The following is a 26,492-nucleotide window of genomic DNA, read 5'->3' as shown; positions in this document are numbered from 1 at the left end:
ATTATGTGCGCGTGACTACTCAAGTGCATGCAAGTAGAAAACTGACACAGCTAATGACACAATGTTTGAGACTCAGCTAAAAGCTAAGTATTGTTGTTCACTGAATCGTTGAGGTCTACTTTATTCTCTATTCAGTCTCGGCAAACATTCGGAGAATCGTGCCTCATTCTTCATTAGCATTCATGACATGACCCTGTGCGGTCACGTTATCCGGGTTCTTCAGTACAACGCTTTCTGCCACCATGCACACCTCTTGCTAGCATTGCTATCCCGTATCTCCATGATGTTTGTCGAGTTGAGCTCCAAAACGTTCGCATCTGATCCGTACATATTGAATTGCCGGATGCCACCAGCCTCCGGACGGCCATTTTCCGCAAAGCTGGCAATGAACTGCTGGAGTGCAATCGCAACAGTGCGGTTGGCCACTCCCAGTGGAGACAACGCCCCTCCATCGTAATACGTGTATGCAATATCGAAACCGTGGAAAGCGGGCGGAACAGCAAAGAGGTACGAGTAAGTCTCATTCTTGTACGCCGTCGAAAGATAGTTGGTGTTGCAAGTAAACACGCCCTCGGAGATAATCAAGCTGGCGCGGGCATAAGGTGTGGTGTACCAATATGACCCATCATAAACAGCTGGGTAGAGGGTTTGCTGAATATACTGAAGGGTTTCCAGAGGCGAATATGGAAACGCTGTTCGGAGCTGAGCAGTAAGATCGGCTTCTGTCTGGATGTAAGGCGGCGTGAAAAGCGTTCCCTCTTGGGCGTTGTGGCCCACCATGACACGCACGTCCTTGTCGAAACGGCCTTGAGCAAGCAATTGTCCAGGCTGAAGAGGTACGAAATTTCCATCAACCGATGGCCCATAGACATAGGATCCATAGCCGGCGTCAAAGGCAACTTGCTGGGCATTAGCGCGAATGATGTCCGCGGACGGCAAGGCGCGCAATTCAGCCAGCGACGTGGTGTTGGTCAGGTTTAGGAACTTGCGATATATGTTCTCTGTTTGGACGTTCGACTGTATCGGAGACCATCCTGGACTTTGTGGAACGGCTTGTTGGAACGGTGCCTTGCCTTTTAGCCCCCCGTACGCCGTGATTTGATGCATGATACTTCCACCACCAGCTGACTCTCCAAAGACGGTGACCCGATTTTTGTCACCTCCAAAAAGATGAATGTACTTCTGAACCCATTCCAGGGCGAAACGCTGATCGTAGAATGCGAGGTTGCTTACACCACCCTCAGCTTGGAACGACGGTCCAGCCATAAATCCAAGAGCCCCAAGACGGTAGTTCATGGCCACATAGATGACGTCGCCGTTAGACGCATTCCCAGAGGCGGCAAGCAGTCCAGCGGGGTTGTAGTTCTTGTTGCCACCCACATAACCTCTGGAGATAGTTAGAAAACCACTACAGTTCAGAAATACAGAATACTCACCCTCCATAGATCCACACGATTACTGGGGCGCCAAAGCCTCGACCAGCTTCGCTGAGAACGTCCTCTGGCACAAAGACATCGAGAAAGAGACAGTCTTCAGACTCACGGAAATTCCGCGCTGGAATCGGGCTGCTTACGTTTGCGCCTGGTGGTACGTAAAGCGGGATGTTGTTGGTCGGCTGGCCGAGTAGAAGGTTTGTTATGAACGAGCTAGCTACTGTTTGCCAGGCGGGACTGGCCTGCGGACAGATCCTGTTGTCGGTACCGTTCTGGATAGTCGACCTGTTCTCTGCCGGTGCTTCGGGAGGGGCAAATCGAAGGTCGCCAAGGGGAGGGGCTGCGTATCGAATTGAAGTAAAGTTGTAGAACCTTCCTGTGCTCTGCGTTTGTGTCAGTATTACGGTTCATTACATTGATTAATTGATCTTGTGAGACAAACATTGAAGCCAGAAGCTCTGTGAATCTCATATCCAAGGTCCACAGTCGGCAAAGATGAATAATCCTGCGCGTACACTGCTCCCAGAAGAGCAACCGCTCCGAAGATCTTGAGCATCTTGTCGATGAGGAGTCAACAGTAAGCCTGGAACAGGCGTTTCTGGCCTTTGCCTAAGCTTAAGAGTGCTTGTGGCCGGCAGAAGTGCGAATCTGCAAAGAATCAGGAACTGCAATTGTGGGTTAATAAGATGCGATCTGAGGCATATTTCAGACACCCTACTAGTGTTGATTACAGGCGGCTGGTAATTCCGGACGGCAAGAACGCAGGTACTAGGCGTACTTTATAGACTGTCCCGCGTTGTATAGTCTAGGCCGCAGTTCTAACTCGAAGCGTAAGTTCCCCACGTTTTCCCGCCTGCATTCCATGCAGCCCATTGTTCATCTTGGCGTCATCAAGCCAGAGCCTCGGCGATCGCATCGCGAATGTATTGGCTGAGCTGTAGGGTCGACGGGCGAATTTAAAAAGTACACCCTCGCGTTTGGAAGGCGCAGTACTGGTCATGGATAAACATAGACTGCTTGCCCGATGATTGGGGTAGTTACTGCGCAGGGCGTTAACGAAAAGAACGTGCGCTCACGCTATGAACAGATCCTGAGACATCTACAGACGAAGCCCCCGCTTAAGAATCACCTAAATATAAGAATCACCCTAGCACAAGCATTAAAATGCCTGCTACTACTAATTTTTAGTAGCTATAAGCATCTATACAGCTGCAAGAATATGCTTAGCCCTGTACGTAGATAATACTTATAATAAGTAGCTAGCAGAGGGCTAGGGCAGCTAGTATTAGTTAGGATAACGCTCTAAGGAGCTAATTTTAGTAGTTTTACGCAACGTAATTAGGTATATAAATACTTAATTACTTATACTAACTTAGCCTATAGTCTAATTAGTTAATCTTCTGTACTATTCTTTTAAAATTACTTATAAATCCTATACTAAATAGCCTAATCTGCAAATCCTGCTACAGTCTACTAATACAGTATTAGTAATAATAAGTAATAACTTATCTGTAAATATACTAAAGAATACCTAAATTTAAAGCAGTAAGTACTTATAGTATAGGTAAGTAAGCATCTCTGCTATCTTATTAATTAAAGCATTATTTATAAGATACTTACTACTAAGTTTACCTTCCTTAATAATAGTAGTACTACTAATACTACTGCTATTACCTGTAATAGGCGCACAGAATAATACAGCGTAGGGTATTATCTAGTGCTTAAGGAGGCCTTATTTAAATAGTATATACTAATAGAGGTATCTAAAGTTATAGTTAGAGGTTCTATAATAGCTACTATTATATAGCAGTTATAGGCTTATTTACCTAAATACTTAAGCTGTTTATTACTAAAGTTTAGCTATAACTTCCTCTATAGTTATAAGTACTAGTATAATATTTAGTAGTATAAGCAGTATAGTAAGAGAGTATTATTTAAGCTACTACTAGAGGTAGAGGCTAAGGTATCTATAGAGAAGATCTATACTAAAATTAACAGCTATAATAAGCGTAACTGCTATAATATAGATAAGATAGCTTTATACTAAAAGCTTATACCTAATACTACGTTAGCTATATATAAATAGAGTAGAAAGAAGAAGGAGAAGACTTATATTAGTATTACTCTTTATATTAATACTAATAGAAGTAATAAGCTACCTCTTTAAATTATTAGTAAAGCTAATAACCTACTTGCTTTTAGTAGAAGAAAGTGTAACTTACGTAGCCTAAACTATAGTTAGAGATATAATAAAAAAGCCTAGATAACTATAGTAATTATAAAGAAGTAGTTAAAGTTATTTATAGCTTAGATAGGTAGCTAGAGAGTTATTTTACTACTAAATAACTTCTCTATATATAACGTAGTAGCAGAGAATATAAAGAAGAGTAACTAGCTAGGTAATATAATATAAGTATAAGTAATTTATAAGTAGTTTAGTATTATAGATAGCTTATATATAAGCTTAAGATTTACCTAAGTCTATAAACGTATTATATTAGTATTTTAATTATATTCTACTAACGCCTATTATTTACCCTAAATAGGTAAGGCGTTTACTAGATTAGGTAAGGTACTTTTATATAAAATAAGTAAAATAAATTTACAGCCTCTAAGTAGCTAGATTTTTTAGGGTCTAGGAATATTAAAAAATGCCTACTATTTTACTCCTTTAAAAACTACTCCTTTAAGCTAATTAAGCTATTTAAAGTTTATAGATTTTTTAAACTTATTTATAATACTACGCCTATAGCTAATAATTTATAGCAGAATCTACTTTTTTCTACTTAATTTAACCTCTTAGTATTAGCCCTATAATTAGGGTATTATTTAGAACTAGAAGGTTAAGTTTTAAGTATTCTAGCTTAACTTTTTTATTAAAAAAACGCTTAATTACGTAGATCCTATACCCCTTATAAATATCTTTACAGCTCTCTAATAGGCTACTTAGGTATAGTTTAATATAAAAGCTAAGATAATTACTAACTATTAGACTAAGAGTAGTTATCTTAACATATATATTAGCCTATAGTTACCTAGCCTAGCTAATTATAAGGAGGCTAAACTCCTTATTTAATATCTTAATAAGCTTACTATAATTAATTAAGTAAAGGTCTAGCTTAATACCTAGCTTAACCCTTCTAAAGAGCGCGTTAAAGATAGTATAGAGAATATAATAGATTATATTATTAGCCTATTTATAGCTATAGAAGATAATATTAAGAAGGATAATAAGCCTACCTTTATCTAAGCTCTAATCTTATATAGAAAAGCTTATAATATAGTAAAGTTTCTGCAGTTTTACTTAAGTAGCTAGGAAGATGCTTAGCAGAGTTATATAGAAATGCTTTAAATTCTCTGTAATTAATTTACTTAAGCTTATATTACTAAGATATATAAAAGATTATCTTAAACGTTAATTACTAATATATTTAGAGCTTAAGTTCTCTTTTTTTAATAATTTATATAAAGATTTAGCTATTTATAGAACACTAATTCTGCGCTAAGACTGCGCTCTAACACAAGAATTAACCCACGATAAGCATCAAAATGTGGCCATATTACGTGATTCTTATGCAGGGGTGTCGTCTGTACATCTCTCTAAGGACCATACACAAGGTTACTTGATCGATAAGCGATGCTCGCGTAAGCTTCGTTTGCACTCTTCTGGAGCTGTGCATCTCTTCACTAAAGTTGTCCACGCTCGGGCCAGAGTCTCTACAAGAGTGCCTCACTAACTGGTTATATTCGCTCATTGAACATCTTGTCTAACGCGTTCGGTCTGAAGGGTGAAAGTTGTTGAAGAGGAAGGCGGATGGTGGTTGAGCTGGCGACATTGGAGGACAAGCAGGGATCCCCCTTACATTCAACTGACAGCCGAGGCTGAGCATGCATGACTGGCGTTCTGCTGTGACAACAGGCAAGACCACGGCAGCCACGATCCAATGCTATTCGTGACCTGTAAGACCACGTCAGCTGTAGTAAAATGTGGCATGTGTTAGGTGAGATCATGACTATGCCAATTCAGATTGAACAGCTGTGCAGGTTGCCTCAGATTCTATTACTCTCGACACGAAGATGCGCAGTCTTATGTCTTGTTAATACACAGAGAATATTCACCTGATCTCTCACGAACGCGCTGTTCCTTTTGTGGAACCGTCTCTCCTCGGTATATGTAACTAGGACCGTTACGATGTCGCGTTGCGGAAGTCCGAACCCCCGCAGGCTAATGCCGTACGTCCGCCAAACGTTAGATGCTACTCATAGACAGCGATGTGTTTGTACAGTACCCCGTTTCCATTCGCATGGCTGGCCAATACTATATCGTCATGGTCTAGACATCTGGCGACGCAAATCGACACAGAAAAAACGGAGGAAACCCTGAGCTGAGGGAAGAAAGTCCTCGCCATATAGGGGACGGCTATTTACCTAAGTTGGAGAGCAAGTACTACGCGAATTTCTGGTCATGGATTGTCGATGTCCAGGACGAGGGTACAAAGAAGAGTTATAACCCTTTGAAAGCCTTGCAATGCGACATTTTACTAATCCTCACTATCGCAAACTCCTCTTCCTTAACTTGGGTAAATTTTTCTTCTACCAATTATCGTTGTTAGTAAGAGGGGGTAATCACGGATCTTATGTGCCGCTCGGGAAGATCAGTGAGAGAAATCTTTTGGAGGACAAGATGCAGCAAACAACGATGAGAGTGCGACGAGCAGACGATCGCTCATACTGATGAAGAAAAATGGATAACAAAAAGTGAGGTGGATGATTTTATGGTTGGTTTGGAGCGCAGGATTGAAGTGGAAAGGGTGCATGAGGGTTCGAGTTTCAAAGTCTTGAAAGAAGAATAGATGTTTTCGAGCGAGGCTTGAATATGTCCAGAGATCTGCAGGACTGCAAGATGGCGAAGGTTTTGCCATGTTCTGCTCTTGGTGTGGAAGAGCATCCTTGCGGTTTCGAATTGCGGTCTTGCATGAGTTTCCAACTTCTTTCGTAGCTTCTTTGTGTATTTCTCGGTTGTTCTCAAGTGGTGAGGTAAGAGGCTAGAGTTAGGTCAGCTATTTGCTCGCACCTGCTGGCCGCTCCCCGCCCTTCTGATCTGTATCTTTCACCATTATTCAGCAAACACCGTTCCACCGAATTGCTCGCCCGCACGTTGTTAAAACCCACCCGTTGTAACGTCTGCATATATACCCTGTGTCTCTTCTCGCAACAGCATTCTCACACTTGACCCGTCTTTTATTCATCCCCCGTATATTCCTGCCATATCTTGCTACCCTCATCACTCACCATGACACCCGAAGACGTGCGCAACCACCGCGAGCAACTGGCATACGTTAAGGACGCAAAAGGAATGATCATCAGTACCTCATCCCCAACACTTCATATACAAACAAGTCACTGACGCTCTGCCAGGCGACGCCCGTGCTCTCTTCAGCGCCCGCGGCGTCATCTCGCACAAACAAACCTTTGACATCATCACTTCCACTTACGGCGGTGCTTGGCAAGCGAATCTTATCTTGTATCATGACCTCAGTACCGATTCGCGCTGGACGATACTTCACGAGGGACTGCGATGCAAAGACCTCTGTATGGCGGTCAAGATGCTGTGGGATGGGCTGCAGACGGCGCTGGGTGATATGCAAGGTGAGCGTCTGGTATTGTCTTGTTCGAGATAGCATTTGCTGATTAGAGCAATAGCTATGCAGGCGACGCAGCACGCAACCCATATGTATTCCAGCCCGGCGTCTACGGCGATGTCGTATGCGCAGTTGAGCCCTGAGACGCCCACACGGTCGACTCCAGATGAGATCCCGGTGCCTTCTACGGAGACACCTGAATCGGACATGAATAAGGCCTGAGAGATGGAGATGTAGAGATGAGTCGGATCATCGCGCTGGGAAGAGCGAGAAGCGAGAGTGACAGACGAGAGCGCAACAGGCAAGCCTTGCGTACATACAGCGTATGCTGAGGATCAGCTACGCGTGAGTCAAATTTTGAGAACTGTACAGGCGTTTTCATGTTCCAGCATATCAAGCTGTTTGGGGGCCATACGGCAGAGCTGGCGGGTCTCAGTCTTCTCACAAGAGGTCTGTGAGGATTTTCAATACACGCACCTTGTCACTGGTACAAAGAATGCACACTCTAGTATGACCTCCGGACGTACCCAAACAATCACCAACGCGTTTGCAGCGGATATTTTCACCCTCTCAAGCGTAGTGCCTCACTCCACCTAGATCATCCAACCCACATAACATACCCTCAACACAACAACATGAACCGTCTTTCGCCTAAATTCCACATCCCATCCCCAAATCCAGAACAAACTCAACATTTATCTCTTGCCATGCAGTCACATACATGACACGACATATCTCGGCGTATTCTAGGGCATCTGCATACACACACAAAACGACAGGGCGGCGTCTCGCTTTAACGCGGTAAACATGGACGCCGCGGCCTTGCTACGTCCACGGAACACATATGCGGTATAGCGCCAGGAAAACGCAGGAACATGACAACAGGTGTGGGAGAGGATGTGTTGTACTGTGGTACCACCCAGAAGTTTTCACAAATATACTAAGAAGAAGGGACATTTTTCATTGGCTCTTGAGACTACAGCAGACCTCCTGGTTCGCTGGAATTCGTTCGTGCAGGGAGGTGATCTGGGAAGACTACTAGGGGGTACCACAGTACGTGTGCGCGAGGTGCGGAAGAAAAGAATTATGAGGTGGGTACTGAGTTATCCGAGAACTGATGCTCACAGAAAATGAGTAACACGACCCTAGTTTTACTCGTAGCATGTCCTAGAGCACTAAGAAGTTCTGCTAGGCATGTCTAAAGAGTAGACGATTGCAGAGAAGGTCTCTATATAAGAATATGTATGTAGTATCGTTCTAGACATTCGGGACAGGTATCCGTCCGGTATATTCCCTCAGCGACATCGGCGTCGCAAAGTCTGACATGCTACATTAATTACAAGGATGAGCGAGCAAGCTGCAGTCGACGCCTTAAACCTTTAATACCAAATCCCTGTCGAAAGCCATACAACGAGTCAGGCCCGGATAAATCGAGCTCCAGAATTTATGCCCGCCACAGCTGCAAGTCGAACACTTCTGATTGGCTAACTCTCTTGACCGCGATCAGCGGCGAAGTCAACGTTTGTGGCGCGCACAGGTAGATTTGCCAGATGCGTAGATGCCGATTCTCCGGTTCGGCAGCGATCGTGACGATGCTGTTGGGACTGTACACTACTCTGCCATTTCCGGTGGTAATCGGCAAAGCGCGCAGGCTCAGGCCTTGCAGTAGGTAGAGCGCGTGGAGTGTGGAGATGTATCTAGCTGCATCTTGTGAAAATAAGGCAACCACAACTTTAAACCCAAAAAAGAGGAGTATAGAGATCCTAGGATGGGCCAGGCAAGTTTATGTGAGGTGCATGAGGTGTTGTGGAAGGTAAGTCACAGACCCGTCCATGTACATTGTCTGGGTGCGGTGATCCATTTCCCAAGTATGAGCTATGCTCCACTTTTTATGTCTAGAGAGGTTACGGATTTGGTTCGTATTCGTCAAAGCCGCGAACAAGACATGCCTGGCTAGACACTTAGTGGGGATGCTACTAACATTGATAGGTGGTGGATTGCGTGTACTTCAATCAAGTACCATGGTTAGGTCCTCATCAAAGTCGATCGACGTCTGGCGCTGGATAAAGATCGTAGATGAATACGGCGGCAATCGTGTACCCGTACCAGATCTAGTTTCACGTACTAGACAAGAAAGGTAGGACTTACGAAAGTAGTGCTTCTACAATTACTGCTTTATCATGCAGACAATGAGGCAGACGCTATGGTCTGCACGTTACACCAGAGCTGTTCGAAGTTACTACCGGGATGTATAGTCAAACCAGTCTGCTTCTCAAGTCTTTCTTTCTTATCCTGGAAGGCGTAAGCCTGCCTGCCAATCAGTGCCGAATACATCTTGGTGTCTGCATAACACTCATTGCCGCTTACGAACGGGTTCTGAGGACGGCATAGAAGGACGTTAGTATGAGACGACCATCCATATTCCAGCATTAGTGGCATACGGCTCAAACAGATCTCGATGCTGTTGTGAGCGCAATCCGATGAGGCTAGGTGTGTTTGAAGGTGCAGCGAGCGGGAGGATGTCCGTTATGGGAAGGTGATAGGCTGCGATATTGAGTCCATACAGCGGCTGTTGATGAGGCTGTTGATGAGTATGATGATGAGTACGATGATGAGTACGCATGAGAACTTTTGCGATCAGTGAGAATTTAGTAACAAGGGTTCTCCTGCATCTATTGGATGTTGACAGTATCGAATCGGCCTCTGGAAAAACTTCTCGCTTGCTAGTTGTCTGTTTTGGTGTAAATGGATTATTCGATTACGTACCGTTTTGCTCATAGGCGTGCTTTAGGTGGAGACTAGATTTCGCGTTCAACGGCGACTAAGGTAGCCTGCCATGGTAATTAACAAGCGTCGGTGGAGCTGATGCCAAAAGAAGGAGCTTATTGTGCAAGATCCTCAAGCTCAATTGGTCTGGACTTGGGCATCCACGCCTTCGGACTCGTGCTTGTTTTTTCGTTGTTGCCAGATTGCCGACGCGCGGGCGGAAGGAACGAAGTTCCTCGTCTCCCCAGATTCTCCGCATTGTTCCGACATTGCTTGTTGTGAAAACTAGTCAAAGCCCAGAACCTTGACCATTAAAGCCCAGCTTGGAGTCAGAGACCCTGCAGCGGTTGTTGAAGCAGTGGCTGTCCTGTTGACTTGCGTGGCTTGGAGGGCCCACTTGGGCAACCACACTGCTCGTGCACTGCTTCTAGAAGACCGTGCACAGCTTCTGGAAGACCTGGAATGTCATGTGTGGTGGAGCATCGCGGAGCATCGTGGGGCAGACGTGGAGCACTTCGGCCAACTGCTGGTGAGACCGGCGCTTGGGAAGCATCGAGTTAGTCAGCGGAGAGCACCACGTACCAGAGCACGAAAGAGGATACGAGCATTGTTCACGTCGGTTGCAAGGACTAGGCATCCTGTGGTTGGACAGGGAAGACATGCGCTTGCGAATCCATGCAGACGCAAAAATTAGAGTTCGGAGACAGCATGACAGGTCGTGTTTTCAGCCGAAACACGAGGGGAGAATGACGGAGTGTCAGTTGGGTGTCATCTCGTTGGAGGCTGGAGAGTTTCGCAGCATGACGTGCAATCTCAGGGGCAACTGGAGACGGCTCGACAGTAATCGAGCAGATCCGTCCCAATATGGCAGTCGCAACCATGATCGGAAGCACACAACAACACAAGGTGGAAGTTTGACGAATCGAGGTGAGGGTGCGTCATTGGCTACGTGTAAGAAAACGGCCGAATGCAACTGGGCGAGGTTGCAGCAGGTCGAGGAAGCGAGAAGCGAGGAAGCCCCGCCAAGGATCGGAATCGTATCCAGCATTTACTTGTCGCACACGAGCACTCGGCGACGATTGTGTGAGAGTGCTGTCGACACGAGCTCGCCTTTTTGAAACGGTATCAGGCAGAGTTGCGTGGCTGCAATGGTTACAAGATGTAACCCTCGTCGCCCTCTTCCACATGTCAACCGTACAACGGCGTATTGTGTAATGGTCGGTTGGCTGAACCTACGGTCAAGCCCCTGCTAGCTTACCGTGCTAATCGCACCTACATGCAAGTGCTAACGTTCATGTTCGAGGGCTAAATCCCGCTGTTTCCCTCGACGTAGGGTGTCTTGTTTGTCCTCCTCATCATTCCGTCGAGTAGAGTTTGAGTGCAGTGCTAGCGAGTGCAGCAAGCAAGCCGTTCTTTAAGCCCCGTTCAACCCGGTCAGACGTTTGCGGTCACACCCTCCACTCAACCACAACCACCACGCGACCCGCCATACCTCCCGCCTCTGAGACTTGTGATCCGGTTCCTGGCGTCCATATCTGCCTTCACCACTCACAGCGCCCGTCATAATACACTACGACGTTCCTGGTGCACACTTTCCAAGCGAGCAGGGGCCTCTTCGTCAGCTGAGCCGCCATCGCCGACCCACCACGACGCATACCCGCACATCATGAGGCTGTGAAGATAAGACATAGTAGGAAAATGGATTTTACGGTATGTTCCCGCGCGCTTAACTCTCCAGGACGGCGCAGACAAGCTTTGCGGCGCCGTCAAGACACCCTCTTTCCTCTTCTGTCGCGGGTCACGCGCTCTAGGCTGCTGGAACCATGGCTAACTTGAGCGTGCGCAGATCTCGCTGGCCCACTTCTGCGAGACCCACGGTCCAACGTCTATCATTTGCACCCAAGCCTCGACATCGCCATGCGCGACGTGCAATCCATGCGTTACGCCGCCCACTGAGGAGCCCTTCTCAGCCTTCCCCTACAATGGACTGTACGATCAATCCACATCGCTAGGGCTGGGACGACTACCACACATCTCGCCCCTCGAAAGCCCGCCCACGAGCCCCGCCTCGTCCACAAACAACCCATATTTTCCCAGCTTGTCGTCGTCTGGCAGCAGTTTTGGCGGAAGGAGACCAAGCAACACCTTCGACTCCGAGTCTGACGCGTGCGAGAATTGCCAGATGGTTGTCCCCAAAAAGTACAGCGACAAGATCCCAAATGGCGCTCCTGGCAGCCCCTCCAAAGACGGAAGAGGAAGAAACGGCAGTCCCGTGCTGCGGAGCTCCCAAAACTACCCAGTGCGCCGCTCCATTGCTTGTGACGACGTCAGCAGTACAGATTCGGACGTCTCAGACACAGAGCAGCCCAAGTCGTTCAAGAGTACAGCCTCCAGCTCCTACCGCAACTCGGTTGCTGCCTCATCAATGCTCTCTAGAAACATGCACACACATACCCTGAACTATATCTCCACCAGTCAGCCACAATCACCCGCGACATACTCTACGCTTCGACGCACATGTATTCGCACTCTCTCCACCGAGGTGTTGCCCATGAGCAAGGCTTCTGGACCCATCATGTTTGGTGATTCAGTCGCCGGCTACACAATCGCATACGTCTTCCGAGTCCAAGACCCCAGAGCTCGCGGATCAATTCGGGAGTATGCGCTGATTGCGATGGCCGGTCGCGATTGTCGACGAGCAACTAAGGCCATGGTCAAGATCACCGAGGTTTTCCAGGGGATTGCGAACCGTATAATTGCGCTGGCCGAGAGAGTTACCGAACGTGAAAGCGCTGCCTCGCAAAACCCATCTCGTCCGTCCACTGCTATGTCTGGCGCTTCTCTTGCATCAGCCACATCATCGATGCCGTCCATGTTCATGTCATCTCAGAAGGAGCGACAACTCTCGTCCGGGGCCAGCTTGCCCACTCGTAGCATCACTCCTGTGTCGTCGTTCTTGTCCGCGAAAAAGCTTGATCCCGATGGCTTCCCTCGTGTGTCCCGCGACCTAATGAAGGCGAAGAGCCTGACTGAGATTGTGGGCCAAGAGAACTTCTTTGTAGAGTTGCACACCGTCTTCTGCAGCCTTCTCCATACGCTCATCAAGCAATTTGGGTGAGCGACTCCATACGTTATTCCTTTGAACCTTTCATCTCTGTCAACTTTCTTGTAATCAGTACTTCTTACGTGTTGTCCTTTTATCATGCGTTTTAGCGTATCTTTTCTATTTCCTTGTCATGCGTTTTGAGTACTGGAGTTGGGGCGTCATGTTTTGAGGGCACCTTCTATGATCTGTCTCAACGGCCGTGTGTTTTAATTCTTCACTATTGCGCGATGCTGCCTCATCTCAGCAGGACCCGGCTTTATACTATACCCCGTTCCAATATACCCGAGCGTTCTTCGTTGTTTCAACAGTGGGTGTTAACCATAGACTGGGGGTTTTGTACTTTGGCCTGGTGTTTTACGGGGTCTTCGAGCGGGCGATGGGATGTGCGTTACAATATATGACGCGAAACGGCCGATGTCGCAGAAATCTGCAATGGCATGGTGAATGCGATGGATGTGTAATTCAAAATGATGACTTTATCCAACTTCTAAACTGTTCCTTTATGATGTACATTGCTCATTGAGGTGCTCATGGTGTCATTTGCGGTTGGTGGAGCACCATCACGGTGCTCTACCTCACCAATGCTCTACCTCATCAAAGCTTTCTGTCATTGGCATCATCACGCAGTCTAACACGCCAACCGAGTCACAACACCACTCACAGCCTCGAAAGACTCTAACAAACTCACACCGCAACTGACTCAAGACGCTCGACCCTTCTTCTTCTATCATCGATGATGATAATCAGGTTTCTGGGTCGGCCCTACCGCGCGTCCACCCACGTCAAGCCTTTTCGCCTCCACCGCGATCTTGGCAGGGTTCTGCGATCGAGCAGGGATGCAGAAATGACGTCATATTCCTCCACTCCAGGATCAACCAGGTAAACCGGGGTCTGATGAGCAGCCAAGATGAGCCACGCGGGTAAGTGCGCGGAAGCCAAGGTTACTTTATATCTAGGTGAGTATGCGGCGAGAAATAAAGAGGAGGTTCGTAGTATTTGAGGTAGACATGATAGATAAGCGTCGCAGAATGACCAGGATAGGAAAGTCCCGAATAAAAAGTGGATCATCATGACGATGTGTACCCTAGCTTTATAGAGATAAATATATCGTGCCTGCTACCCCGCCACACACATTTTACCCACTTATACACACTTCACACATACAAACAAACTCCAAACCGACGCGAAAATGAACAACTATAACCAGATGAACAACCAGTCCCAGATGAACAACGGGTACCAAAACCAGGCTGGTGGACAGAAGGAGGACTACCTCGACAAGGCGCTCGACTGGGCGGAGAAGAAGTGGGGAGGTTCAAAGGGCCAGAATACGCAGCAGAATCGTGCTACGAATGAGAAGATTGTAAATTCTCTCTTTTCTTTTCTTTTCCTTTCTTTCTCTTCCCTTGTCTTGTTCGAGAAAAATACCCTGATCGCATATTCCTGGCATAAAAAAGGCACTCTGGTTTTCACTTGTACATCAAAACGACGAACGATAAGATACCTTGTTCCAGACTCTGCATGGTTCTGCGCGTTGCTGTTTCGCTCTTGCTCTTGCTCGCCATCACGTCTATCACATCACTTTCCTTCCCTTCCCCTTACCTTACCTTCCCTTCCCTCCCCACACACTCGCACAAACCCGCAAAACGTGATGCAGAGCTAACCTTACGCTAGACGGACGGCGCTCGAAACATGTTCGAGAAGGCGACAGGGAAGAAGATGCCTTCTAAGTTCTCGAACTAGAAAGGTATTGAATGAGGAACATGAGAAAGGGAAGGGATGGAAAGGAAATGAGGAGGAACAGGATACCACAGTCTACGAACGGACGGATAGACGGACAGAAATGAGGAATGACGGTTATCATAACAATGAATTGAAATGAAATGAGTTACGACACAACACAACTTGAGAGGTTTATATATGTTTATGCTTGTGTTTACTATTACGAAGATGAGAGCAAGGAGAAGGAGAAGAAGGAGAAGGAGAAGAAGGAGAAGGAGAACATGCGCGTTTCTAATCGTTGAAAGGTTATCATTCATTCCCCCTGTATACCGGGCGTGGAAATCCATCACACCAGCTGTATACATGGCATACACACAAACAATCCCCCTCCTTCTTCCCAGCTCACCTAACCTCACCTCATCATCGCCTCACCACCACACCACTCCACTCTAAACCCACCCATCTCTTCCCGTCCCGCAGTCAACAAACCCAGCATCTCCATCCCCATCCCCGTCGATATCGTACGGTATGGTCCGACCCAACACCCTCCCCTCGGAACGCGATACGATACGATAGGGTAGGATCGAGATGCGATGAGATCGAGATCTCGAAACCCATGTAGTGTAACACCCCCCAACCCAACCCAACCCAACCTGTCACTCCACTCCACCCCAAAAACCCCCAAAAACCCCCCTGTTCCGCGGATACGGAAGGCCATATCCAGATCTCAGCTATATCACCATACCAGCGCAACGGAACGTGATATATCGAGCAAGGGGCGGAAAGAAGGGATCTGCGACGGGAAGACCAGGGGGGGGGGGGATAAACAAAGTTTGTACATGAAGCAGGGTATATTTTTGTAGAGCAGGGTTATATTATAGTATGGTAAGGATTCGGCTTCGGATTCGGATCGAAGATCGGATATATCTATCTATCTAGCTCTAGCTAAGCATTGCGTTGCCTTGCATGCATATGCACGATCTACCGATAACGTTACACGGAGGAGGGGGGGGGGGGGGGATCACACCACCCTCGGACCACAACACCACAACACATCACATCACGATGATCGCAATGCGTGCGTGAGAGAGTGAGTGAACGAGATGATCCGATCTAGCCGGCCAATTCCACGCGCCTCCTCAGCAGCGCGCGCGCCTCGGTCTCAGTCAAGACCTCGAAGCCCAAATCGTCCAGAACAAGCCTGGCGCTATGATTATCCGCAAAGAGGCGCTTTTCCACCTCCCACAAGCCGAGGTCAGTGTCAACGTCTGTGGTGATTTCTTTTTGCGGTGCGAGCGGCAGGGGCGCCGTGTCGTCGCCCGCATCCCAAGCATCATCCCAGGCGTCTGCGGTGTCGTCCTCGGCAGGCGTGGAGGAGCTTGCAGGCTGCTGGTCTTTGGCGGCGTGGACGGGCAGGCCGACGAGCTGGGCGGCCTCGAGGCATTTGCGCAGTCCGACTTCAGCGACGCCGGGCCCGACTGCTTTGTCGACGACACGGCAGATGGCGGCGAGATCGGTGTGCAGTTGGGCAGCGCCTGCAGTGGAGAAGCGGTAGCGGTTGAGGACGCCGTCCCACAGGATGCTGGAGATGGTGGCGAGAACGGCTCTGGTGATGCGGCGCAGGGGCGCGGGTGCCAGGGCGCGGGACAAGAAGCCGAAGGTACTCGTCGCATGAGTCAGGAGGGAGTCCATTTCCGCCGTGGGGGAGAGGCTGGTGGCTGTCGTGGTGGTGGTGGATCCGCTGAGCGTTGCCCAAGGGTTGCTGCAGTAGAGTCAATATTCGCTTCAACCGTTACGTCCTGTCCGGGATACGTACATTTGGCGGTACGGCCACAGCGCCTCCCGCACATTGTTGTTCAGTGTGTCGATGATGATCTTCTCGCTGCGGTCACGGAGGCGCGCATACCACAGGGCTGTTTCGTCGAAGAGAGCGCCGCCGTCGCCGTCGCCCCCAACAGACTTTGACGTCCGTTCCGCTACATCGGCAACGGTCATGGTTCCGATGCTATTAGCTTGGCGTGCACGATCTTGCAGGCCCTCCCAGATGTCCAAGAAGAACTGCACGATGTTAGCACGTGTCACACACAGATCTACTGAGAAGTGGGTAATATTGGCGTACCACATCATCATTCCAGTCTCGCATTGCCTTTTCGAGAAAGTCCGCGCTGCCGTACGTCTTGCAGATGCGCTCTAGCCCCTCGACACCAAGCAGCTTCTCCTGTTCCTCTTTGGTGACCCCACCCATGGCCCGACCCAGCGACGTGGTCATTGTGAGGTAGGCCTCGACATTGCTCTGCAGCCGCTCATGGAGCTTGTCGAAAATGGCAATCTGAATGTCAATCAAAAAGGTGAGCTTCTGGCTGAACGAGGTCAAGGGTCGATATCGATCTAAATCGGTGATCAGCTTTTAAAGTTTCGGCGTTTCGGGTAACCGAACGCACCCGTTACTGTCTCGAGAAGATCGTTGACGCGGATCGCTCCCTTGGTTGGCTTGGTCGCCTTGGGATCGACACTCTCGTAGTCTAGATCACCAAAATCATCGGCTTCAACAATACTGTGATAGCGGGCCAGGGCAACTGCTGGCATGTCAGCTGCTGAAAAGAAATCGCTTTCGGATAGTGGCATGTCGTACAATCCTTTTCGACCTGCAGCCACTGTCCGAACCAATCAGCCTGGACGAGAAACTCCCATGCAAGCCCCTTCCACCCGTCGATCCCGTAGCCGCCGTCGTAGCCCCAATTCTCCCTGATGGTCGTGTCAAAAGTCAAGATCTCGTGCATGAGGTGGCTGAAGAGCTGCGGCTGTGGCGCCACTTTGGGGAGCAGGACGGCAATCTTGCTCCTGAGCATGGGCAGCAGGGCGGTGATGAAGGCCGACATGGCGTCGATGTAGACGGGATTCAGGGCCAGGTCGGTGCCACGGAAGTGTTTGAGCAGGATAGGCTGCACGTGGTCCGTCACGAAGGCGCTGTAGTCGTTGAGCAGGGTGGTGATGTGCGAGAGGAAGTACTCGGGCCTGTCGATGCGGTTCGTGGGCTTGTCGCCTTCGAAGTGGTAGCGGAAGCGCATCTCCAGCGGCTGCACGAGCACCTCGAGCGGGAACAGCACGGGCGGGAGCTTGACCTTGTCGCCGGGCCCGCTGGCGTAGGCCATGCCCTCGAGCTCGGGCATCTGCAGACGCAGCAGCTTCACGACGGCGGCGTCCCATTCTTCGCGCAGCTGGGGAGGGACGGCGGCCGTGGGGGTGGGCCAGTGGATCTTCTTGAGCAGGGCGTCCAGGTCGGCAGCGAAGGCGTCGAGGATGGTGGTGCGCAGGGCGTGGGTGATACTGGCGACGTGGTGCAGCAGCTGCGGGGCGGCCCCCTCGGCGTCGTGCTGCAGGGCAGCCAGGCGAGTCGAGAGGGCGTGCAGCTGCTGGTAGGAGCCCAGGGCGGCCTCGGGCGACGTCTGCAGCTGGGCCTGGGCCTGGGCGCGGAGGGCGTCGACGCGGGCCAGCAGGTCGACGTACTGGGCGGCCACGTCGAGGCGCTGCAGCGAGCCCAGCACGGCTTCGAAGCGTGGGAGGGCGTCGTCGCTGGCGTCCGAGGCCGTCATGACCAGCAGACGGCGGTCCATGTCGGCCTGCTCGCGACGGAAGGCATCGGCGCGCGTGCGCAGGGCGGTGTGGTGGCCGTGGGCGTGCTCTTTGGCGGCGGCCAGGTCGCGCTGGGCGGCGTGCAGCTGCTGCTGGAGCAGGCCGTGCTGGGCGGACACAGTCGCCAGCAGGCCGTCGAGGGCGTCGAGGTCGGCGGCCGTCTGCAGCTTGTCGTCGAGGAAGTCGTGGACGCGCGCGGGGCCGTCGTCGAGCGTCGCCATGGTGCCGTCGAGTGCCGTCGAGAGGCGTGGTGCGAGGGGCACGGTGACGCGCCGGCACAGAGCAGAGCAGGGCTGGGCTGGCGAGGCATCGGTGGCGTCCGATCGATCTAACGCCACGGACCGGGGTTGCTAGTCGTTTTTTGCCTCTCCAAGCACTAGCCGCCAGGCCGTGAAAACATCCTGCTGCATTGGCTCGGCCGTGTCGCACACGCACACGCTTCATAGAGCCACTCGACAGCGCACCCAGCTGGGCCTCGGACTTCTGCCGCGCCGTATATATATCGCTGCCACTGTCCTGGTCCCGGTTGTTCGATCCGCACCCTGCACTCGCTTAGCCGAGCCGTTTAAACTTTTTATTTCCACCATGCCCAAGGAGCAGAAGAAGCGCGGCCGCCGCGACGAGAAGAAGCGCGAGGAGAAGAAGCGCAAGCGCGAGGCCGACGATGTCGACGACGTCTCCAAGCGCCTCAAGCAGGCCGACGTCGACCCGGCCCACGAGGCACCGCAGTTCCCAGACGAGGCCGTCGATGGCGTCACCCGCCCGGGCGAGATGCCCTACTACGGCCTGCTCGACGACGACGAGCAGGAGTACTTCAAGCGCGCCGACGAGATGCTCGAGTTGAACCGCTTCGCCGACCCGGAGGAACGCAACCTCTTCCTCGAGAGCGTGTGGAAAGAGGCCGACGGCAAGGAGCTCAAGATTGCCAACAGCCAGTCGTGCTCGCGCCTGATGGAGCGCCTCATCCTGCTGTCCACGCCCGAGCAGCTCAAGGGCCTGTTCCAGAAGTTCAACAGCCAGTGCGTCACTGCATCCTCTCTCGTTTACATGCCAAGCTAACTGCTCGCAGCTTCCTGCACCTCGTCCAGCACCGCTTCGCTTCCCACTGCTGCGAGGCCCTCTTCATACAGGCCGCTCCCGTCGTCTCCCAGGAGCTCGCCAACCCGGCCCTCATACAGACGCCGCCCTCGTCGTCTGATCCAGACCAGGTCATCGTGTCCATGGAAAACCTCTTCATCTACACCCTGAACGAGCTGGAGGGCTATCTCGGCTACCTGATGACGGACCGCTTCGCCTCGCACGTGCTGCGCGTGCTGCTGGTCGTCCTATCTGGAGCGCCGCTGGAGAAAAACGCAAAGTCGGTCATGCAGAGCAAGAGGAAGGAAAAGGTTGGCATCTCCGGCTCCGACAAGGGTCAAGAGAGGGTCTTGGAGCAGCGAACCGTCCCAAAGGCGTTCCTGGACGCACTCGAAAAGGCCATCAACGACAGCGTGTCGGGGCTCGACCCGCACTACCTCCGCTCGCTGTCCACACACCAACTCGGCAACCCGACGCTGCAACTGCTCCTCAAGCTAGAGCTGTCGCATTTTGGCAAGTCACGGGCAAAGGACGAAAAGTCAATCATCCACAGACTTCTACCCGACGACCCCATCGCAGAAGGGACACCAAGCGCCTCTTTCATCAACGGGCTTGTCTACGACCCCATTGGCTCCCGACTGCTGGAAACCATCATCGAGAATGCTCCCGGCAAACTGTTCAAGTCCATCTACGGAGAATTCTTCAAAGAGCGAATAGGCAGTCTGGCTCGCAACGAGATCGCCGGCTACGTCGCTGGCAAGATTCTCCAGAGGCTGGGCAAGGATGATCTGGCAGATGCCATGCGCCAGATTGTTGATCAGATTCCCAACCTAGTCGAGAGGAGCCGAACCGCCATCATCAAGACGCTCATCGAGAGGTGCGCCGCTCGAGAAGTTGACATGTCCCCCATCAAGGCCCAACTAGAGACTGCATATGCCGGCTCCAACGGATTCGAAGTCACGCGTATTCTCAAACTCCACGATCTGCCTGAAGACGGGAAAGTGAACGGCAAATCAGACCATTCTCCGGAGAAGGTGCACGGGTCTTTATTGGCGCAGGCTATGATGTCAGTGGGAGGGCCCATGGGTAACCTGATCTTTGACTCCCTGACGAAGCTATCCCAAGAAGTCTCGATCCAGCTGGCGCGTGATCCTACCGCATCGCGCACACTACAGGCGGCGTTAACATCGCCCAACGCCTCGGTCATCTTCCGCCGGAAAATGATCATGCAGTTCTACGGCAAAGTGGGCGAACTTGCGCTTGACCCTGCCGCCTCCCGCGTCATTGATGCCGTGTGGGATGGTACAAACGGTCTAGCCTTTATACGGGAGCGTGTCGCTGAGGAACTTTCGGAGAACGAGAACGCAATGCGCGAATCGTTTGTCGGTCGCGCAGTCTGGCGAAACTGGCATATGGACCTTTACAGGCGGAAACGTACCGATTGGGTCAAGCAGTCACGCCACACAGCTGGCAACGATGGGTTCCAGTCTTTCCCCGAGAGCAATGGCAAGTTAAATGCTCCACAAAAGGGCAAACACATGACTGCGCTCGAGCTCGCTCGTCAAAAACATGCTACATCAAAAGCAGCCGAGGCGAAGAAAAAGGAAGCCCAAGCGAAGAAGGACATAAAGGCGGACAAGGGAAAGGCAGCCGTTGTCGCGTAGAGACTTGCATTGGTTGTGTGTGTAAGAATTTGTTTTGCTACATCAAGGCAACATGACAGCAGGCGTTTTCTGTGCTAACGGGCGTGGGTGGGTCCTTGAGCCAATTTCTGATTCGATCTTTTAGATACCTTTAGTGCATAGCTTTGCCGCATGGGAGGAAAAATGACTTCATTTAATACAACATTACTCTGAGCTCATGCTAAGTAATTTTCTTCTCTCCTCCCGAACTTTTTCTTCGTTTTGTTCCATTTCTAGATCTCAATTCAGAGTTTTTGACAACGTTTTCATCGAAAACTGCAGTCATGTCCAAGCCCAACGGCCCCGCAGCTGAGCTACCCCTCAACCGTGCAGACGAAGTCAAAGACGTAAGTGTTGCTCGTGCTCGGGAACACCTTCCGAGCCTTCCGACAATATCTGCAGTAGCACCACCACCACCAAACGTCCCACACAGCCGATATATTTACATCACATCTGATTTCTTGGCAGTTGCTGGACGCGATCCAGGATCTGATCGTGCCGTTCATTGCCTCCGCGGATCAGGATGCAGCAACGAAGCACACCGGTCATGGCCTGCAAGTCAAAGGTGGAGGGCCCCGTACTACCCTCGTCGAGCACCATCCGCCGAAGAAACTTGAAAACCTGCTGGGGGATGATTTGAGTGTTGGGGAAGAAGGGGGAGGGAAGGAGGGTCTGGTGCAGCTTGTGGAGATGATATTCAAGTACAGTGTCAACACGTGGGATCAGGGATTCATGGACAAGTTGTATGCGAGTACGAACGCGGTGAGTGGCTTGACTCTGTGCATGTCGGTGATGGAATGGATTTTAAAATGGTAACTAATGCGTAGTAGGTTGGACTGGTCAGCGAGCTCGTCCTCGCGACGCTAAACACAAATGTACCACGCTTCTTCCCTGTGCGACTGATATTTCATACTGATATTTCGACAGGTGCATGTGTATCAGGTCTCCCCTGTACTGACTCTCGTCGAAAAACACACCACCAAGTACCTCGCAAACCTCTTCAACTTCCCGCCCACGCACTCGGGCGGTATCTCGCAACCCGGCGGCTCAGCATCAAACAGCACCGCCATAGTCATCGCGCGAAACACGCTCTACCCAGAGACAAAAACCGACGGCAATGGCTCTTACAAATTCACCCTCTTCACATCCGCCCACGGACACTACTCCGTCGAAAAAGCAGCCAACCTCTTCGGCCTCGGGAGCAAAAACGTCATCTCCGTCCCCGTCAACCCCGCCGGCCAAATGATACCCTCGGAGCTCGACAGACTCATAACAGAAAGCAAATCCCGCGGCGAAACCCCCTTCTTCGTAAACGCCACAGCAGGCACCACAGTCCACGGATCCTTCGACCCCTTCGCCGCACTATCCCCCATCTGCAAAGCACACAACCTCTGGCTGCACATCGACGGCTCGTGGGGCGGCCCCGTAGTCTTCAACACCACATACCGCTCCACGCGCCTCGCCGGCGCAGACCTAGCAGACAGCATCGCCATCACGCCCCACAAAATGCTCGACGTACCAATGACTTGCTCCTTCCTACTCGGCCGCGACATGCGCTCTTTCCACAGCGCCCTCACACTCCCCGCTGGCTACCTTTTCCACAACAACAACGACGCCGCCGTCCCCACATCCGTAACCGACATCTACGACCTCGCAGACCTAACACCCCAATGTGGCCGCCGCGCCGACTCGCTAAAACTCTTCCTCAGCCTGAAATACCACGGCGCGCAATACTTCTCCGCCCTCATCGCCGCCGGGTACGAGAGTGCAGCGTACCTCCTCGCGGCGCTTAAGCGCAGTGGGGATTTCGTCACCGTTAGCCCGGAGCCGCTGCCGTGTTGGCAGGTGTGTTTTTACTACGCTAAAGGAGGGGTGTTGGGTGAGGATGTAGAGGCGAATGGGAGGGTGACGGCGGATATTGCGACGAGGCTTGTTAGTAGGGGGTTTATGGTTGATTTTGCGCCGGGGGAGAGGGGTAAGTTTTTTAGGGTTGTGGTTAATGGGGGTACGAGGAGGGGTACGCTGGATGGGTTGGTGAGGGCGCTTGAGGAGACGGCGGGGGAGGTGGTGGGTTAGATTAGTTAGAATGGGTAGATTTGATGGGGTGTCTAGACGGATATATATTGAAGATGACTTGGGAAGTGCGAGCCATGGTGGTGGCGATAGACGCTATATCAGACACATCACCCTCTAGTAGCGCTAGTTCTACCTCCAATCCAGTGTTATATTCTTTCCATCCGGCCAAATATTCCACATACGACCATAGGACGCTGAATATAGAGCTTCCCGTTCGCTCAGCTGTACTCAAGCAGTGTACCGGCGGATTAGTACCTATATGGGTGACCGATAGGGAATTCCCGCTGTTGTATGTTTTTTGCACTTTTTGTTCACGCAAGTTGAGATGAGGAATGGCTCTCGTACTTCGTTCACTGTCTGATATCTACCGACTCGGTCCTAAACAAGTGCACAGATATCACTCTTCTTTCTTTTTTTGCAGCCGCTCTTCTTTCTTCGACCCGTTTTCGTCGCAGCACTGTCTTCACAACGCATTTCTGTCTTTCTTCCCTTGTGTGTTGCAGTACTTGTATCTTCTTTGTTCTTCGACATAATCTTCTCCTTCACCCATTCGTGCCTTTGTCCACACCCCTTGTTTTCCCCAGCACAACGCATCTTCCAGACACTCCCACCAGCAAACCCCCCTCTCATCAAGAACACGCATATAAACCCACCATCTCTCCCACATTTCCTCATCCAACACACCCATCCCATCCCATAACAAAACATCCCAACCCCCATCACTATACAATGGCACCACGCAAACCCGCCCCCCCCTCCTCCCCCTCAGAAACAACCCTCACCGAAATAAACGCCACCGACCTCTCCCTCCTAGGCGCGCAACTCCACCCCCCCGCCCCCACGGCACCCATCCGCGCAACCCCTCACGACCTGCGCGTAGCCACCGCCGTGGAGATCGAAGCCGGGCCGTCGAAAAAACGGCCCCGAACACCCGGGTACTACGAGAGCGACGAGGAAGGCTTTCCGGACGATGCGGCGGGGGGTGAGCGGGCGGAGGATCTGGGGCGGGGGAAGAGGGTTAGGAAACCTGCCGCGACGACGGGTGCGGGGCCCGTGAAGAAGGCTGTTAAAAAGACGACGAAGCGCCGTGCGAAGAAGCGGGGTGGTCCTGAGGGTGAGGATCTCAGCGACGATGAGGATGAGGATAGCGAGGGTGAGAAGCTGGTGAAGAAGCCGGCTAAGAAGTCGGGAAAGAAAACTCCCGCTCAGGAAGTAGGGGATGGGGTATCGCCTGCTACTATGCGGCGGGAGATTGCTGGTCTTGTGGGGCAGAGTCTGCGCGTTGCGGTTACGTTTGCTCAGTTTTTGAGGGATCGGGGGGATGTGGAGGATGGGCAGGAGGAGGAGGCGGAGCAGATGGAGAGGGATGTTACTACTGCTATTCGGAACAGGAAGAGGAAGGCTGAGGTGCGCGAGGAGGAAAAGGTTGTGAAGAAGAGGGCTCCTGCGACGAGGAAGAGATGAGGAATTGGAAGGGGTTAGATATGGGTGGTCGATAATGGAATGCGGGGATCTCGTGGTTTTGTAATGTAGTTTTAGACAGATATTAGAAAGGTTCAGCGAGCGGACGAATTCTGTTATTTTGATGAGTGACAATTGATAAACAGGTTGTACTGCTCTATACCGTATTTCTTTTTCAAAGCTTTCTATCCCACGCTTATCCTTTTCAAATGATAGCCACCCAACCTCTTTTGATGTGACAACCATATCAGGCTTCACAGAAGATTGAAGTGACGAGAGTAAATCAATCACCGCAAAACTATGGTCTCGTAACCATGTGGTCACGTGCCGGTCCCACACCAATCCACTTGACCTTGACACCCACGAAGCTCTCAATGTAATCAATGTACTTTCTCGCGTTTACCGGAAGATCGTAGTAGGTCTTTGCGCCTGTTGTGGGTTTCTTCCATCCCGGGAGTGTCTCGTACTGCACCTCGACTTGCGCCAACACATCAGGATTAGACGGGAAGCCTTCAAGTACCTCACCGTTGACAGAGTAGGATGTCGCGACCTTGAGCTCTTCGAAGTCATCCAAAACGTCAAGTTTCGTGAGGTTGATGGCAGTGTAATCGTTGCAAGCGTGCGAGTGCTTGACTACGACAAGATCTAGCCAACCGCAGCGGCGCTTGCGGCCTGTTGTGACGCCGACTTCGTGGCCGACTGATTGGAGTTTATCACCAAGCTCATTGAGTTGTTCGGTAGGGAAAGGACCGCTGAAGTATGTTAGACATTTGGCCTTGTAATCCGTACGGTTTTGAAGCACTTACGATCCGACACGAGTGGTGTACGCTTTCACGACACCAATGACTTCCCTGAGAGATCGCCAGCCTAGGGTGAGTCCTGTGAGGACGCCACCAAGGCCAGTGTTTGACGACGTAACGAAGGGGTATGTCCCGTAGTCGATGTCGAGCATAAGAGCATTCGCACCCTCTACTAGGATCTTTGCGTTCTTCTCTTTTGCAGATGCGAGAAGTGGGACTTGGTCGACAACGTAAGGTGCGAGCTTTGCGCGCAAGTCCTGATAGAACGTGTGAGCTATTTCACTCCATGACTTTGCGTATCAGTGACCTACCTTGAACTTTGCGATCTCCTCCTCAGGGTCGTACTTCAACAGGTCGCCGAATCGCTTCTGATATCCTGACGCCATTCTCCTGAACTTCTGCTCGAAGATCTTTTCGTCAAAGAGGTCGCACATTCGGAGGCCGCTGCGCGTCATCTTGCTGCTGTATGTTGGGCCTGTATCACATTAGTCTCTAAGCCTGGTGAAATTTTAGAGCCGCATAACTGACCAATGCCCTTCCTCGTGGTGCCTGTCCCGTAGAGTGTCAGCACTTCTCCCGCATCAGTTCCAACTAGGTTCCCCACCTATGAAGCCTCCACCCAGCTCCACCTCCTCCAGGCCATCTGCCAGCTGGTGCACATCGAACACGACATGCGCCCTGTCCGAAATGTATATCCGGCCCTCCGTGTTCAATCCATGCTTGTCCAGCGCCTCCAACTCTTTGAAGAAGCTCGGCACATGGACTACGCAGCCGCTTCCGATGACATTGATGCAGTTTGGGTTGACGAGACCGGACGGTAGGATGTGGAAGTCGTAGGTGACGCCGTTCGCGACGATGGTGTGTCCCGCATTGTTACCGCCCTGGGCACGGCAGCAGATTTGGGACTCGTGGGCCAGGATATCGGCGAGCTTGCCCTTGCCTTCATCGCCCCATTGGGCTCCGAGAACAACGGTGACGGACATATTCCGTAGAGGGTGAGAGACGACGAACAGAGGTAGGCGGGTGCGGTGATTGACGGCTATTTCAATCGGACATGAACTGTACGATACTTGAACCGGAACAGGTCGAGCAAC

At 51.0% G+C, this 26,492-nt stretch overlaps 10 protein-coding genes across 10 annotated transcripts; 7 read left to right on the top strand and 3 right to left on the bottom strand.

The window, feature by feature from the left end:
- Window positions 1-219: 219 nt before the first annotated feature.
- On the bottom strand, window positions 220-1,989 carry P153DRAFT_375432 (alpha/beta-hydrolase; the record flags this gene model as incomplete). Its single annotated transcript, XM_033669587.1, has 3 exons — window positions 220-1,387; window positions 1,437-1,816; window positions 1,876-1,989. 3 exons carry the CDS (start codon window positions 1,987-1,989, stop codon window positions 220-222), a joined length of 1,662 nt encoding a protein of 553 aa, XP_033524177.1.
- An 8,473-nt stretch (window positions 1,990-10,462) lies between these two features.
- P153DRAFT_224081 (uncharacterized protein) lies at window positions 10,463-11,249 on the top strand. The gene has a single exon (XM_033662647.1). It carries the CDS (start codon window positions 10,501-10,503, stop codon window positions 10,957-10,959), a length of 459 nt encoding a protein of 152 aa, XP_033524176.1. The 5' UTR covers window positions 10,463-10,500; the 3' UTR covers window positions 10,960-11,249.
- P153DRAFT_396131 (uncharacterized protein) lies at window positions 11,125-13,430 on the top strand. Its single transcript, XM_033671455.1, has 2 exons — window positions 11,125-11,551; window positions 11,688-13,430. Exons 1-2 carry the CDS (start codon window positions 11,540-11,542, stop codon window positions 12,957-12,959), a joined length of 1,284 nt encoding a protein of 427 aa, XP_033524175.1. The 5' UTR covers window positions 11,125-11,539; the 3' UTR covers window positions 12,960-13,430.
- A 742-nt stretch (window positions 13,431-14,172) lies between these two features.
- P153DRAFT_289690 (uncharacterized protein) lies at window positions 14,173-14,690 on the top strand (the record flags this gene model as incomplete). Its single annotated transcript, XM_033663666.1, has 2 exons — window positions 14,173-14,310; window positions 14,622-14,690. The coding sequence occupies 2 exons, from the start codon at window positions 14,173-14,175 to the stop codon at window positions 14,688-14,690; spliced, it is 207 nt and encodes a 68-aa protein (XP_033524174.1).
- A 990-nt stretch (window positions 14,691-15,680) lies between these two features.
- On the bottom strand, window positions 15,681-18,560 carry P153DRAFT_366295 (uncharacterized protein). The gene is made up of 5 exons (XM_033668022.1): window positions 17,302-18,560; window positions 17,111-17,245; window positions 16,789-17,057; window positions 16,486-16,727; window positions 15,681-16,431 (listed from the first exon to the last, which is right to left on the bottom strand). The coding sequence occupies exons 1-5, from the start codon at window positions 18,521-18,523 to the stop codon at window positions 15,783-15,785; spliced, it is 2,517 nt and encodes an 838-aa protein (XP_033524173.1). The 5' UTR covers window positions 18,524-18,560; the 3' UTR covers window positions 15,681-15,782.
- Window positions 18,561-18,887: 327 nt separating this feature from the next.
- P153DRAFT_356471 (ARM repeat-containing protein) lies at window positions 18,888-21,043 on the top strand (the record flags this gene model as incomplete). Its single annotated transcript, XM_033666652.1, has 2 exons — window positions 18,888-19,321; window positions 19,372-21,043. The coding sequence occupies 2 exons, from the start codon at window positions 18,888-18,890 to the stop codon at window positions 21,041-21,043; spliced, it is 2,106 nt and encodes a 701-aa protein (XP_033524172.1).
- Window positions 21,044-21,324: 281 nt separating this feature from the next.
- Window positions 21,325-23,295, top strand: P153DRAFT_366293 (glutamate decarboxylase-like protein 1). Its single transcript, XM_033668021.1, has 3 exons — window positions 21,325-21,823; window positions 21,892-21,936; window positions 21,989-23,295. Exons 1-3 carry the CDS (start codon window positions 21,752-21,754, stop codon window positions 23,135-23,137), a joined length of 1,266 nt encoding a protein of 421 aa, XP_033524171.1. The 5' UTR covers window positions 21,325-21,751; the 3' UTR covers window positions 23,138-23,295.
- Window positions 23,008-23,491, top strand: P153DRAFT_224131 (uncharacterized protein). Its single transcript, XM_033662648.1, has one exon. It carries the CDS (start codon window positions 23,161-23,163, stop codon window positions 23,464-23,466), a length of 306 nt encoding a protein of 101 aa, XP_033524170.1. The 5' UTR covers window positions 23,008-23,160; the 3' UTR covers window positions 23,467-23,491.
- A 375-nt stretch (window positions 23,492-23,866) lies between these two features.
- Window positions 23,867-24,601, top strand: P153DRAFT_356469 (uncharacterized protein; the record flags this gene model as incomplete). The annotated part of the gene is made up of 1 exon (XM_033666651.1): window positions 23,867-24,601. One exon carries the CDS (start codon window positions 23,867-23,869, stop codon window positions 24,599-24,601), a length of 735 nt encoding a protein of 244 aa, XP_033524169.1.
- A 295-nt stretch (window positions 24,602-24,896) lies between these two features.
- Window positions 24,897-26,381, bottom strand: P153DRAFT_375428 (Adenylosuccinate synthetase; the record flags this gene model as incomplete). The annotated part of the gene is made up of 5 exons (XM_033669586.1): window positions 24,897-25,350; window positions 25,405-25,655; window positions 25,710-25,873; window positions 25,927-25,947; window positions 26,003-26,381. 5 exons carry the CDS (start codon window positions 26,379-26,381, stop codon window positions 24,897-24,899), a joined length of 1,269 nt encoding a protein of 422 aa, XP_033524168.1.
- Window positions 26,382-26,492: the final 111 nt, after the last annotated feature.

The sequence above is a fragment of the Dothidotthia symphoricarpi genome (genome assembly GCF_010015815.1).
Source record: "Dothidotthia symphoricarpi CBS 119687 unplaced genomic scaffold P153scaffold_9, whole genome shotgun sequence".
Lineage (NCBI taxonomy): Eukaryota > Fungi > Ascomycota > Dothideomycetes > Pleosporales > Dothidotthiaceae > Dothidotthia > Dothidotthia symphoricarpi.
The sequence above is the reverse complement of the archived record's forward strand: the minus strand, read 5'-3'. Positions and strand labels throughout refer to the sequence as shown.

Bases quoted from the DNA above. Each gene is read 5' to 3' on its own strand.
- P153DRAFT_224131 (XM_033662648.1), top strand. From the start codon at position 23,161: ATGGGGTGTCTAGACGGATATATATTGAAGATGACTTGGGAAGTGCGA.
- P153DRAFT_366293 (XM_033668021.1), top strand. From the start codon at position 21,752: ATGATATTCAAGTACAGTGTCAACACGTGGGATCAGGGATTCATGGAC. The intron at 21,824-21,891 runs GTGAGTGGCTTG...AATGCGTAGTAG, and splicing joins TGTATGCGAGTACGAACGCG to GTTGGACTGGTCAGCGAGCT. The intron at 21,937-21,988 runs GTACCACGCTTC...ATATTTCGACAG, and splicing joins TCGCGACGCTAAACACAAAT to GTGCATGTGTATCAGGTCTC.
- P153DRAFT_224081 (XM_033662647.1), top strand. From the start codon at position 10,501: ATGCGCTTGCGAATCCATGCAGACGCAAAAATTAGAGTTCGGAGACAG.
- P153DRAFT_366295 (XM_033668022.1), bottom strand. From the start codon at position 18,523: ATGGCGACGCTCGACGACGGCCCCGCGCGCGTCCACGACTTCCTCGAC. The intron at 17,246-17,301 runs GTACGACATGCC...ACATGCCAGCAG, and splicing joins GCTGCAGGTCGAAAAGGATT to TTGCCCTGGCCCGCTATCAC. The intron at 16,728-16,788 runs GTACGCCAATAT...AACATCGTGCAG, and splicing joins GAGACTGGAATGATGATGTG to TTCTTCTTGGACATCTGGGA.